Source organism: Chlorocebus sabaeus, chromosome 2 (assembly GCF_047675955.1).
Source record: "Chlorocebus sabaeus isolate Y175 chromosome 2, mChlSab1.0.hap1, whole genome shotgun sequence".
Taxonomy (NCBI): domain Eukaryota; kingdom Metazoa; phylum Chordata; class Mammalia; order Primates; family Cercopithecidae; genus Chlorocebus; species Chlorocebus sabaeus.
In genome coordinates, this window is record NC_132905.1 from 76,814,356 (window position 1) to 76,828,743 (window position 14,388).

At 40.9% G+C, this 14,388-nt stretch overlaps 1 protein-coding gene across 3 annotated transcripts in view; it reads right to left on the reverse strand.

Moving 5' to 3' along the window:
* Window positions 1–1,592: 1,592 nt before the first annotated feature.
* JAM2 (junctional adhesion molecule 2) overlaps window positions 1,593–14,388 on the reverse strand; it is a 79,971-nt gene continuing 67,175 nt past the window's right edge. The window contains exons 7-10 of one of the 3 annotated variants that reach the window (XM_073010146.1): window positions 13,637–13,744; window positions 10,297–10,312; window positions 7,369–7,411; window positions 1,593–1,667 (exon numbers count right to left, since the gene is read on the reverse strand). In XM_073010146.1, coding sequence (XP_072866247.1) covers window positions 1,608–1,667; window positions 7,369–7,411; window positions 10,297–10,312; window positions 13,637–13,744 — 227 coding nt within the window. In that variant the 3' untranslated portion in view covers window positions 1,593–1,607. Of the gene's footprint in view, window positions 1,668–4,987; window positions 5,088–5,327; window positions 5,503–7,368; window positions 7,412–10,296; window positions 10,313–13,636; window positions 13,745–14,388 lie in introns of those variants that run through there. The other 2 variants (XM_007966216.3, XM_073010149.1) reach the window with 2 other exon arrangements.

Below are 14,388 nucleotides of genomic sequence, written 5' to 3' on the forward strand. Positions count from 1 at the left end.
ATTTATCACTTATTAAATGCCAACCACGTGTTAGATGCTGTTAAATTATTTGGGTCTTATAAGGTTGTGTAAAACATGGTTCTTTTCTCAAAATGCTTCCAGATTGGTAGGGGTGTCAAACATGTTCATTCCTATCATGGGATAGAAACCAGTAAGTGAATTAAGGGTTACGGAAATTCAGAGAAGAAAGAAACCTTTTCCAGCAGGGGAAATGAGAGAAGGCTGTCCTAGAGGGGGTGGAATTTGACCTGTCTCTTAATGAGTAGATAGAATATACAAGTCTTGTGTTTACGAGAATTAGCATTCCAGGTGGATGGGGTATTATAAGTAAATGTATAGAGGAGGGGGAAAAACAGGTTAAGAGAAAATGACCATAGCTCAGTTTAATGGGTGCATAAGGCAACCAAAGAAGTTAGTAGAACATGTAGCTGAATACATAGGCTGTGGCAATATGATGGGATATGTCTGTGATGGGTGGGAAACCTTGAATTCCAGGCTGAGGAGTTTAGATTTTGTGATAGACCAGGTAAAGGAAGAGTGAAAGGGTTTTAGCCAGGGGAAGGAAGAAGGGAGTTGACATGGTTCAAGAGAAATGGGGCAAATTAATGGACGGGGTGGGGGGAAGAAGAGATTAGAGGGAAAAGGAGCCTTTGGAACTGGAGAGATTGATGTTGTGAGAGGGTACTTGAGGGTAGAAGTTCCCAGGAGACAAAAGTTGAGATAGTAGTGAAAGCCTGAGATAAAAGGGTGAAAGTAGTGACTGAAGAATGGAATAAGACAATGATGTAGTCAATGTAAATGGGAGGCTAAAGATGGAGAGATTTAGAGATAGGAGGGGGCAGTAGTGGTGATAGGATTTAAATGCATTCATCCTGGTTAGCCTCAATATTTTTCAAAATAATATTAGAGATTTGGGCATCTTCGGAGAATGACAGGAGAATGGAAAAGAATGAAATGGTCCACTGTGGTATTTAGACTGGTTTGGGGGGAAGGCATGACAAAAAGGCATTTTGTCTGGCAGTGAGACTGGACGGCCGTGGAGGGGCCAGAGATAACTGAAGATGAAGAGAAAGTGACAGAGAATAACACAAGAATTTAAAAGGACTGGGCTTGGCTGGGCATGGTGGCTCACGCCTGTAATCCCAGCACTTTGGGAGGCCGAGGTGGGCAGATCACGAGGTCAAGAGATCGAAACCATCCTGGCTAACATGGTGAAACACCGTCTCTACTAAAACCACAAAAATTAGCTAAGTGTGGTGGTGCACACCTATAGTCCCAGCTGCTCGGGAGACTGAGGCAGGAGAATTGCTTGAACCCTGGAGGTTGCAATGAGCCGAGATCACGCCACTGCACTCCATCCTGGTGACAGAGCGAGACTCCGTCTCAATCAATCAATCAATCAGTAAAAGGACCGGGCTCAGGCCTATAGTAATGCTGGCAGTTTTAGAGGCCGAAGAGGGAGGAGCGCTTGAGTCCAGGAGTTTGAGACCAGCCTGGCAACATGGCAAGACCTCACTTCTACAAAAATAAAATATAATAAATAAACAATTACCTGGGCATGACGCACACCTGTGGTTTCACCTATTTGGGAGGCTGAGCTGGGGGAATCACTTGAGCCTGGGAAGTCGAAGCTGTAGGAAGCCATGATTGCGGCACTGCACTCCAGCCTGGGTGACAGAGCAAAACCCCATCTCAACAATAACAACAAGGAATTTAAAAGGAAATCATGGGGTAGAGAATAACATGGTGTGTGAAACATCCTGGATCAGACTGATGTGCGTCCCCACAGACCCTGATTCCTCACTCCTCAGCTTCGTGAACTTGGCAAGTCAGTAACTGTTTCCTCATCTGCAAAATGATGACATTACCCACTTTATAGTATCGTTGAGATGAATGAGGTTTTATACATCCTCACCCCCATCCATCTCTACCTCTGACATATATGAAGTGTTCAATAAATAGTTTTTGCTTTTTATTTTCAGAGCATTTTTCTCAGCATTTGAGAAGTTGGCAGCCATCCAAACAGAGATGATGAGATTCTAATCTTAAACAGCTAACCAGCAGCTAGCCTTGTAGCTACAGAAGGTAAAAGGGTGTAGTTTCCTGGGTTTTATGAATAACAATAGGTGGATGACTCTTTCCCTGAACTGTTATATGGGGCTAAAAAGTTTAACAAGTTCAGCTATTTTTATTGGTGTAGACTGTAATCAAACAAAGCCACCTGTGGACGAAGGAAGTTCTTTGCAAAGTTGTATTGAAAAACAATTGGTCCAGATTTAGCTAGGTCAAACCTCCAACTAAAAATAAATTAAATCTAGTTACAACAGCAACAATAATGAAAACAAAACAAAGCTTGCTAATAAAGATTTTAAAGCCCTAATCTTTACACAACACAATTCACTGCAAGAAAGTAAAGTCAAAATGCTGTAAGAATTAGAATGGGATTTTACCAATTGTTAGTGTTCAAATTCCTCAAGTAAACACAAATGGAAATACAAGTCTGGACACCAGTGACCCACAGATACATATATGTACTTTTAATAATTAGGAAATTAGTGTTCAATACTGTGCCCTTTGTGTGGGAGAAATTCTTTATACAAGGATTGTTACCTAGCTATTACAATAGTTTAAGGTAATGTACAATATATATTTGACACAGAGAGTGTTAGATGTTCACACTGCATAAAATGAATCCTCTAGCCTTTGATGTCTTCAAAAGAAGTTTTACAACTATTAGTGAAGCTAAGGCACTACATATTTTCCCTCCACAATATGGATTTGTGTCATTTAAACTGAAGAAGTTGATCTCGTGTGATGACAGGTATGTCTGAAGAGGCGTCGTTCAGAGTCATCTATCCTCTTGGCATGCCAAGGCAAGAGGAAAGCATTCCTCAAACCAAAGAAATCTTCCAACCAAAACAGGTAATATTTAGCCTGATTTCTTACAAAAGCTTGTAAACAGGTGTTTTTTTCTGTCCTTCACCACCATGAGTTGGGAATCTATGCCTGTGGGCCAAATCTTGTCTGTGCCTGCTGTTTTTGTAAATAAAGTCTTATTGGAACACAGACATGACCGCTTGCTTATTTTGGCTGTGGCTGCCTTTGTGCTACAATGGCAGAGTCAAGTCGTTGTTAACAAGGACCTTATGACTTAAAATACCCACTTTCTGGCTTTTTACAAAAAATATTTGCTGATCCCTGATCATGTGGTGAAAATTTGATTTTGGGGGCAGAGCCATGTTACAGAAGCCCGACCTCCAGGAAGGGATCCGGTGGGAGACATAGAATGTCACAGCTAAGTCAAAGGGGGAGCATCTTCCAGTGGCCTGGTGTCCAGGCACATGCTAGGCACTCAGTGGGTGCTTAATCCGTTTGTTCAGTGAATCCTGAGGATTTGCTTTGCCAATTGGGTAGAAAGATAAGATTCTTTTGAAAGAAGATTAACCTGCCGGGTGCGGTGGCTCATGGTTGTAATCCCAGCACTTCGGGAGGCTGAGGCGGGTGGATCATTTGAGGTCAGAAGTTCGAGACCAGCCTGGCCAACATGGTGAAACCCGTCTCTACTAAAATTACAAAAATTAGCCAGGTGTGGTGGTACATGCCTGTAATCTCAGCTATTTGGGAGGCTGAGGCAGGAGAATTGCTTGAACCTGGCAGGCGGAGGGGAGGCGGATGTTGCAGTGAGCCAAGATTGTGCCACTGCACTCCTGCCTGGGCAACAGAGTGAGACTCTGTCTCAAAAAAAAAAAAGAAGATTAACCATGTTCATAGTTGTCAAAGGTAGCAAGTGACCTTTTCATCCAGATTTGCCCAGAAGAACAGGACATGCCTTAGCCATATTTTGTTTTTAATATCAATTCGGTAATTAAAAGAAGTTACAGATGATATGCTTTTTTAACATAGTCTAACTGCTCTGGTAAATGGATCATTGGAATTTTCACATTGTAATAATAGCTGGAGGCTTTTGTGGTTCATCAGTTGAGAAACCCACATTAGACCCACTTTTCATTTGAGCCATTTCTCCATATGCCCACTATGTATCAAGAGGGGTACCAGATGCAGTGAGTCAGTGAGCTTTCTCATCTCATCTTCCTTGTAGACAATTACTTCTTCCCTCCACATCCCTCCTTTTTCAAAAGCAGAATTGGCAACCCCTGACCAAGGAACTTGACCCGGAATGTCACTGCACAATTTTTAGAGACAGAAAGATGTGAAGTCACCACTCCTGCAGGGAAAGGTATCTGCAAACTTGTGTAGCCTCCAGTGGTGAGTTCTGATGCCAAGGTCACTGATCCTCTTCAAAGAAATCTTACAAGAAGGAAGCAGTGGCAAGCAGCAGTAGGGGTGAAATAAGCCACTTTGGTTTGTGTTTGACCGTCAAAATTACATTTAATGAAGAAATCAGTGACACACACGAGGCGAATCCTGTGGTGCACACCTGTGGGCTCCAGCCATTAGGTATTTCTTCTGATGTTGCTTTTAGTTCTCAGGAATGGAAGTAAACACTAAGTGCAAATCCTCAGGCCTAAGACCCATCCCGCTTCCTCCTTTCTGTGGATTTGTTAGTGATGAACGAGCATCGGAATAAGATGATATGAGGGGAGAAAAGAGGAGTCTGGCAGAAATGGGACCAGAGGTTCCTTTTGCATCTGTCAGAGTATTTGTTGGACGCCCTAAATCAGACTCTCGCTCAGAGTCTGATTTATATTTTCATGATCTGTGGATTAACTTCACAATCAGTATGTTACATTTTAGTAACGTTCTCTAGAAGTTAGGATGTGGTTAACAGTTCCCAAAGCCCAGAATATTACAAAGTATTTTGATTCTTTTAACTTAGTCCAGACACAAGAAGCCAGACTGTATTTTAGGTGTGGACAGAACTATTTGTTTAAAATAACAAGTTCAGGTGAGTTAGTAGTCATAAAAATTAAAATGAAATACCACTTTCATTTCCTTATGTACCGCTTTGCAAATGTCAGACAAAGCAGAGTTTTATAATAGTTTAATAATTTGTGTAACAACGGTGGTTTTGGTGTATCTGAAAAGTGGAGTCTTTAAATTATAAAGGATTTTGTGTGCTTGAAATCCTAGGAAAAGAAACAAAAAACAAGTTTAAATATATTAATTCATATTTAAAGAAACATAAATCTTATGAATATCAAGCTATATTTATTGTAAGAATTTTACAGGTAAAAACCAGTATTTATTTATTTATCTTATTTATTTTTTGAGACAGAGTCTTGCTCTGTTGCCCAGGCTGGAGTGCAGTGGCATGATCTCAGCTCACTGCAACCTCCGCCTCCCAGGTTCAAGTGATTCTCCTGCCTCAGCCTCCCAATCTGCTGGAACTACAGGCACACGCCACCATGCACAGCTTATTTTTGTATTTTAGTAGAGATGGGGTTTCACCATATTGGTCAGACTGGTCTAGAACTCCTGACCTCGTGATCCACCCGCCTCGGCCTTCCAAAGTGCTGGGATTACAGGCGTCAGCCACTGCACCTAGCCAAACCAGTATATATTTAATTAAACCCGTTTTATGAGGAATTAATTAACTAACTCCTAGCAGACAAGGTACTCTGAAGCTTTGCCCAGAGAGTAAAGAGGTAGGACTGGAAGGCAGAGGCAGATAAATCCTGTTAGGAGGATGCTCCCGGCATCTAGTGTTGGAGGACGGGCCTGTTGCTACGCATCTGCAATGTACAGGACAGTACCTTACACAAAGAATGATGTGGCCCAAAGTATCAGTAGTGTTGAGGTTGAGAAACCCTGTGGTGTAGGGCACAAGAGAACTGAAGGGAACTCTAGCTCTTAGCTGATGAGGGTGACAGAGGAAGGCAAAAAAAAAAAAAAAAATGGCTTTTGTTCATTCAGTTTAGCCACAATGTGCTTCATACTGTTTGGAGGGATGGGAGTATTCGATTCTACACTCCGAGAGTACTTTCTGTAACTTGTAGGAACAAAAATGGTAGGAACAAAGTTTCTTGTCCCCTAATTAAACATCAGTAGGTTTTCAGTGTAGTAAACCACAAAATAAGGTGAATTCTGTAATAGTTTCTGGAACAATTTTTAAAAATCAAATTTGTACAGAAAAGTGGGTGAATGTTAAACACTACTACCCATTAAAATCACTTATGCATTTAAAATACTGATGTCCAGGCTCCCCCCTCCCCCGACCCCCGCCCTGCCCCACCCTCCAGACTCTACTGAGAGGAAACCTGAGAGAATTCCTGCCATAGATGAGTAAAGTGTTTCTGAGAACCCATGCTTTGTTTCTCAAGAAGCGACTTAGGCCTCTAAAACCATAGGAACTCCCCCCACCACAACCCACTATATTTCTGAGAAAATCATCCAGAAGGCTGAATATCCATCCAAAGAGCTACAAAATCTGAGTAATAATGGTATTTGCTGCATCAATGTAGTGTTTACAAAGGGTCCAAATGTCTAAATTATGTTCCTTAAACCCTCTGAGTTAGGTAATTACTGCGTCTTTTCAAACGTTTCTGAAATGTTCCTTTCAATTATAACAGGATATTCTGTGCTCTGGTCTGAATGTTTGTGTTACCCAAAATTCATATGTTGAAACCTAATCCCTAATGCAATAATATTAAGAGGTGGGGCCTTTAGGAGGTGATCAGGTGATGAGGGCAGGACCTTCATGAATGGAATTGTGCCCTTATCAAAGAGGCCGGAGGGTGCTTGTTTTGCCCCTGCTACTGTGTGAGGACACAGCAGGAAGGCTCCATCTATGAGGAACAGGCTCTCACTAGACATTGAATCTACTGGCACCTTGACTGTGGACTTCCCGGCCTCCAAAACTGAAAATAAATTTGTTGTTTGTAAATTACCCAGTGTATGGTATTTTTGTTATAGCAGCCCAAATGACTAAGACATTGCCTAGCCCTAAAATGTTCCAAGTACTTCACATAACCAAAGGTGAGTCCTAGAACCACAGATCTGCTGGAACCACTCTGCTTGGTCAAGATACAGGGAAGAAAAGGGCCTGGGTCCCAGCTCCACCACTGTTATCCTGTAAGAACCTGTGTTTTAATTTACTCATCTGTGAAAGAGAGCCAATAATGCCAGACCTCGTGATACTAAGAAGGCAGACTAATTATAGAAAATACCGTGAAACAAATCGTGATATGATTAAAGATCACTTCTGCAATTGAAAATGTCAGGTATCTTTATCATGCCATCCTAGACAGGGTACAGAAGCTAACATCTACTTAGCTCCTTTTAAACACCAGTGATAGACACTGGTGCAAAGTGTATTAACAGTGAAAATTCACAAAGTCCATATAATTCATTTCCCTGCCCTATTCCCTAAACACATTCATTCTATAAATATGCTTTAAAAATACTCACATTTTCACTCATTGTCGTGGCTTTAGATGAAGAATTACTCTTCCTGTTTGTGGAATATAAAAGACAATATTTACTACATTATTACTTCCAATCTGGAACACATATGCTCTTTTAGTTAATTTTACTTCCATACATTTTCTCAGCAAGAACATGAACGTATATCTTAGGTAGAAAACAAGACAAGAATTCTTGCTGAATTCCTTATATTTACAGACAATATTCACAGAGAAACTCATGCAACAAAACATCAGTATGAAGCCTTGTGCACGTAAATGTAGCTTATGGCTAGTGTACTAAAGAAAGGTTTTTGTGGAATGCATAAAACCAGAGACTTACTAACTTTTAATTTAATATATTAACATTTAACATTTTGAAAGCTTGACTATTATAATCTCAAAATTTATTTTATTTTTCCATGGAAAAAGTTTTACATGGTGACTAGGGTTCCAGTCATCCATTTTGTCATTCAACATATTTTGAAGGCCCCAGATTTAATGAATGTGAGGGCATATGTCTAGGAATGAAGTTACTCCCCACCAGATTACTACTTGATTTGCTAGAGATATTGATGGAAGAATAACCTCCCTCACTGCAGCCATGTCACCCTTCCCACTTAACGTAAGATGATGTCTCCGCTCTGCTCAAAACCTTCCCATTACTTTCTGCGGCACTCAATAAAAGCAGAAGTCCTCACAATCACCTGGAAGTAGCAACACTTTCAGGCTACTGTGCCCTTCTGAACTCACTGGCTTTGTTACTGCTAGTTCTTGATAATTTGAACTTCAACCTAGACTTGTATTAGGATCTTACGAGACTGAGAGACCAGGATTGAGCCAGAAATCTGGGAACAGGAAGTCAACGGCAGCTGATTTTTCAAAGGAATTAGGAGATGACAAACTGTCTGAAGCCATGGCTTCAGTATCTCTTCTCCACTCCCAACTGCCATGGCCTCAGATAGTTTGTCATCCATCTTCTCTCTACGCCTATGGAGCCAAAGTTGGGTCTGCCACATCCATATATACAAGAAGGACAGTCATAAAACAAGCACAAACTACAGGGCTTTGGGGAGCTCATCCATATTTCATGTACCAATGACTCCTACAATTCCATTTCCAGTTATTTCCCCAAACTCTAGATTTTGAATATTCAGTTACTTACTGATTACCTCTACTTGGAATCAGATAAGCATATCAAATATTAAAATTCCAAACACTCCAACCTCTCCGCTTATCCCCATCACCACTCCCAAACTCTCTCTTAAAATCTTCCACACTTCCATAAATGGTAATTCCATCCTTCTCATAACCTTGAAGCCATCTTCGATTTCTCTGTTCCTCTCACAGCCCATATCCAACAGATCAGCAAGTTATTAAAACATTATATCCAAAACACTGTCACTTCTCAGCATCTCCAGCTTTACTGCTTTCGTACCAGCCGCCGTTTTCTCTTGCCTCACTTAGTGTGGTAGTTTGCTAACTGATCTCCCTGCTTCCACCTTTTGTCATCTCATAGTTTATTCTTAACAGAGATGCCAGTGTGAGTTTTGAAAAATTAAGATGATGCCACTCCTCTGCTTAATGCCCTCCAGTGACTTTCTATCTTACTCAGACCAAAGCCAGACTCCTCACAACCGCCTAAAAGGGACTCCATACAGTCTGCCCCCACCGCTACTTGTGTACACTCATCTCTGTTTCTCTCACTCTGTTCCAGCCACCCTGGTCCCGCTGACATCCCTCAGATACTCTAGGCTTGCCTGGCCTCAGGATCTTTTAGTTTGCTCTCTCCCCTCTGCCTGAACGCTCTTCTCATTCTTATTTGCACAACTTGCTTCCTCACCGGCTTCTGGCCTTTCCCAAAAATCCCTTATTAGTGAGATCCTTCCCGACCACCCTATTTGAAATTACAATCTCCACTCCTACTCTTTGTATTCTACATTCTCTTATTCGTTTTATTTTTCTCCATGATACCACCATCTGATACACTATATACTATTATCTGTTTATTTTCTGCCTTTCTCTACTAGAATGTAAGCTCCATAAGGCAGAGTTTTGTGGGGTTTTTGGCCTGGTTTGTTCACTGCTGTATCCCCAGTCCTTAGAACAGTGTTAGGCACAAAATTGGTATTCAATTAATATAAAAAATGACTGTTAACTAAAATTTTATGTGAAAAATTTCAATTTAGCAAAATACAGTGAATATGTTTTTTTAAATTAGTTTATAGATACGCTTATGAAATCAAATTAGTGACCGTTTTTCTTGTCTGGGTAATCATCATTCTCTCTGTACTGTCATTTACAAGTAGGTATGAAGTGTGAAGTGTGATGTTGATAGAGTCTGGATATTTGCCTCGCCCAAACCTTATGTTGAATTGTAATACCCAGCGTTGGAGGTGGGGCTTGTGGGAGCTGATGAGATCATGGCGGGGCGGATTTCTCATGAACGGTTTAGTACCACCCCCTTGACGCTGTCCTCAGAATAGTGACTGAGTTTTCTTGAGATCTGGTTGTTTAAAAGTATATGGCACCTCCCCAACCTTGCTCCTGCTTTTGCCATGTGACGTGCCTGCTCCTGCTTCACCTTCAGCCGTGAGTAAAAGCTTCCTGAGGCCTCCCCAAAAGCCAAGCAGTGTTGGTGCCAAGCTTGTACAACTTTCAGAACCGTGAGCCAATTAAACCTCTTTTTAAAATAAACTACCCCGTCTCGGGTATTTCTCTGCTTCTCTCACAACCCACATCCAACAGATCAGCAAGTTATCAAAGCTTGCTGAACAGCCTAATACAGATGTATTTCTTGATAAACTCGAGTAACTTCTTGGGAGAGTAAACCTACACAAATAACCCAACTTCCCTCTTTTGACTTTAAACAGATGATTAATAGAAAAGTAGTTGACATAGAGGAAAGACATGCATTGTAGAAAAGTATACTCACTGGAAGGAGGTTTCTTCTACAAAAGAAAAAATATATATCATTAATGCAAGGGCTATTATGGTATGATACAGATTCATATAAAAATGAGTTTGGGTATAATTTATTTTTATTAATTTTAATCTTGTTGACATTTATACCTTCTAAATTAAGAGTTGGCAACCTTTTTTGATAAAGAGCCATACAGCATCCATTTTAGGCTTTGGGGCCAAGAGGATACTACGTAGGTACTTAGATAACAAGAGAGCAAACAAATTTCCAAACATTTTTAAGGATAAAATAAAAAATATAATAATAATAAGAAGAAGAATAAAAGTCTTGAAAAGCAGGCCTACTAGTTAGAGAGATGGAATTCTTTGGGGGAAGATAACATTTCTCTTTAATTGGGGTTCAAAGTCAGTAGTCCCTATCATCAAATAGATTGTAAATGTTCATCTGTAAAGCCATTTTTGTTCATAGGCCACAGAAAAATAGGCGGGGAGGGCAGATTTGGTCCACAGGTATTAGTCTGCCAACTTCTGTCCTAAACATAAGTTCAAGAATATGATTCTCTTGGATAGATTTTTCTGCTAGATGAAAATGAGAGTAACATTCTTAGGTAACGAACCCCTAATATTCAAGTCAACTTTTAATTAATTCAGTACTTTAGGAAAATTTGTTTACTAACTCCTCGTTAAAAAACTCAGACCGGTATTCTTTTAGGGTATAAAGATGACAAGAATTTTGAGTCATCTTATTTGTCTGTACTTTCACTGATGACCAGCAGGGGGACACAGCTGGATTCAATTCATAAAGTTACATTGCAGTGGACTGCATTGAAGCACTAAACAAGTATTAATTGACAGAGCAGCTCTTTTTGTTTGTTTGTTTGGTCAGTGTCTTGCTCTGTTATCCAGCTTGGAGTGCAGTGGTGAGATTACAACTCACTGCAGCCTCGACCTTCTGGGCTAAGCGATCCTCCTACTTTAGCCTCTTGAGTAGCTGGGACTAAAGGCGTGTGCAACTATGCCTGGCTTATTTTTTATTTTTTGTAAAGAAAGGGTCTCCCTATGTTGTCCAGGCTGGTCTTGAAGTCCTGGACTCATGATCCTCCCGCCTCGGCCTTCCAAAGTGTTGGGAATGCAAGTGTGAGCCACCACACCCAGCCCAGTTATTCTTAATTATAGGGCATCTCTTGGAATCCATGTCCACAGAAACATTTTATGAGACATAATACCTAATTGTAGGTATTATTAGGAACACATTTTATATTTAAGTTTTATTTTGGCACAAAATATTTTTTTTAAGGCCAGGAGTGGTGGCTCACACCTGTAATCCTAGCATTTTGGGAGGCTGGGGTGGGAGGATTGCTTGATCTCAGGAGTTCGATACCAGCCTGAGCAACAGAGCAAGAACCTGTCTCCACAAAAAATACAAGAAAATTAGCCAGGCGTGGTGGTATGTGCCTGTAGTCCCAGCTACTTGAGAAGGCTGAGGTGGGAAGACCTCTTAAGCCTGGAAAGTCAAGGCTGCAGTGAGCCATGATCACACCACTGCACTCAGCATAGCATGGGTGACAGAGTGATACCCTGTCTCCAAAAAAAAAAAAAAAAAAAAAATTGTTTTAAAAATCTGAATTCCAAAATTAATGTTTGCTGTAAAACAGTGGGTCTAGAACTTGTGTATGCTATACATTTATAATTCAATTAAAAATTTTATTTTATACACTATTGCCAGTGGACCTGATAGAGTGCTGCAGCTTCTGAGCTCTCCAATAATATTAGAGAGTGAAGAAATGCATTAAGAGAATAAAACATTTTTAAATCTCACCCATTTACATCAAATCTATTGCATCACCAAATGGAGGTGTGAAGTTACAAAAGGTCTAAATTTGAAGGATTCAAAACTATGTACAGAAGTAATTCTCATAAATACAATAGGTTTCTAGTTTTGACTGAACAATTCTCTTTTTTTTTTTCTTTTGCAACGGAGTCTTGCTTTTTCGCCCAGGCTGGAGTGGAGTGGCACAATTTGGCTCACTACAACCTCCACCTCCCAGGTTCAAGTGATTCCTCTGCTTCAGCATCCCGAGTAGCTGGGACTACAGGTGTGTGCCACCAATCCTGGCTAATTTTTGTATTTTTAGTAGAGACAGGGTTTCACCATGTTGGCCAGGCTGGTCTTGAACTCCTGACCTCAAGTGATCTACCCGCCTCAGCCTCCCAAAGTGGTAGGATTACAGGTGTGAGCCACCACACCCAGCTGAACAATTCTCTTCTAAATACAGTTGTCCTAAATTTAACATTCAACACTTCACTCTTCTACACTGATGAAATATTTCACTTATTTATTTCAATGAAATTTCTTTATAAATTTGAAATCAACTTATATCTTGAGATATACAATTCCTAACTTAAAATCAAAAGATATTGGCCGGGCATGGTGGCTCACACCTGTACTCCCAGCACTTTGGGAGGCCGAGGCGGGTGGATCACGAGGTCAGGAGATCAACACCACCCTGGCTAACACGGTGAAACCCCATCTCTACTAAAAATACAAAAATTAGCCAGGCGTGGTGGCGGTGCCTGTAGTCCCAGCTACTCGGGAGGCTGAGGCAGGAGAATGGCGTGAACCCGGGAGACGGAGCTTGCAGTGAGCTGAGATTGCGCCACCGCACTCCAGCCTGGGCAACAGAGCGAGACTCTTTCAAAAAAAAAAAAAAATCTTAAAACCATACAAAGATACTATAAATATCTGTTCACATTGAATATCTCTGTCTCGCTGCACTGCACCACTCCAAGGATGCCTCTTGCATATTCTGTGGTACTCCCTGGAATTTGCAACTAGGCAGTTTTGCCTTTTCTCCCTAGGTTTGCCAAGGTGTTTCATAAGCCACCTGCATGTCATCCTGAACATTTTCTATAGCAGAAAATAAATGAACAATATTCTCCAGAGTTTGTTAGAACTTCCTAGGAGAGGGCCAGGCGCGACAGCTCACACCTGTAATCCCAGCACTTTGGAAGGCCAAGGCGGGCAGATCACTTGAGGCCAGGAGTTCGAGAGCAGCCTGGCCAACATAGCGAAACTCCATCTCTACTAAAAATACAAAAATGAGCTGGGTGTGTTGGTGCATGCTTATAATCCCAACTATTTGGGAGGCTGAGACATGAATCACCTGAACCTGGGAGGTGGAGGTTGCATTGAGTGGAGATTTTGCCACCACTGCACTCCAGCCTAGGCGACAGAGCAAGACTCTGTCTGGAAAAAAAAAAAAAAAAAAAACTTCCTAGGAGAAACAGTATCTCATAAATAAACTCCATAGCCTTAGAAAGTTATCTGCCAAAGAAGGGTGAAATTCACTTACTTGAAAAGTAGCCTTTCCTCTGAGCATAGCACACACCAAGGCCACAAACGGAGATCACTAAGGCCACAACTACTACGGCTGCTATGATGCCACTTATGTTGAGATCATCTGGAATGCAAAATAAACTATGCATAAATTTATGTGGATTACACGGACTGATGCAGTCATTAAATTAAAAAGGTTCAAAAAAAGGTCCCCTTTGCAGCTACATCATAAAGCATACTTTAACGATTTTGAAGCCTATTCAACTAACTCACTTCTAAGACATGGTTCAAAATTGATTAAACATATTAACAGAACTTAAGCTTTGAGAAAATACTAAATTTTAAAAACTTCTCAGATTAAAAAATAAAATGTGTGCTATTCTTTTGCATTCATTTGGAGATGTGTAATAATTCACAGGATTAAAAGACCCGAAACGATCTTTGAAGTTCAATGAGTTCAAGTATTCTACTGCCACTCCCTACCCCACATCTTACTTAAAATTCTTCTACATCATCATCTGTGTCAATTTCACAAATAATGAAAAAGTCAGCATCAAAGAAAGCACGTGGTGCTGGGCATGTTGGCTCATGCCTGTAATCCTAGCTACTCAGGAGGCTGAGGTGGGAGGACTGCTTGAGGCTAGGAATTTGAGACCAGCCTAGGCAACAGAGCAAGAATCCATCTCTAAAAAATAAAAAATAAAAAAAATTAGCCGGGTATGGTGGTGCATTCCTGGAGCCCCAGATACTCAGGAGGCTGAGGCTGGA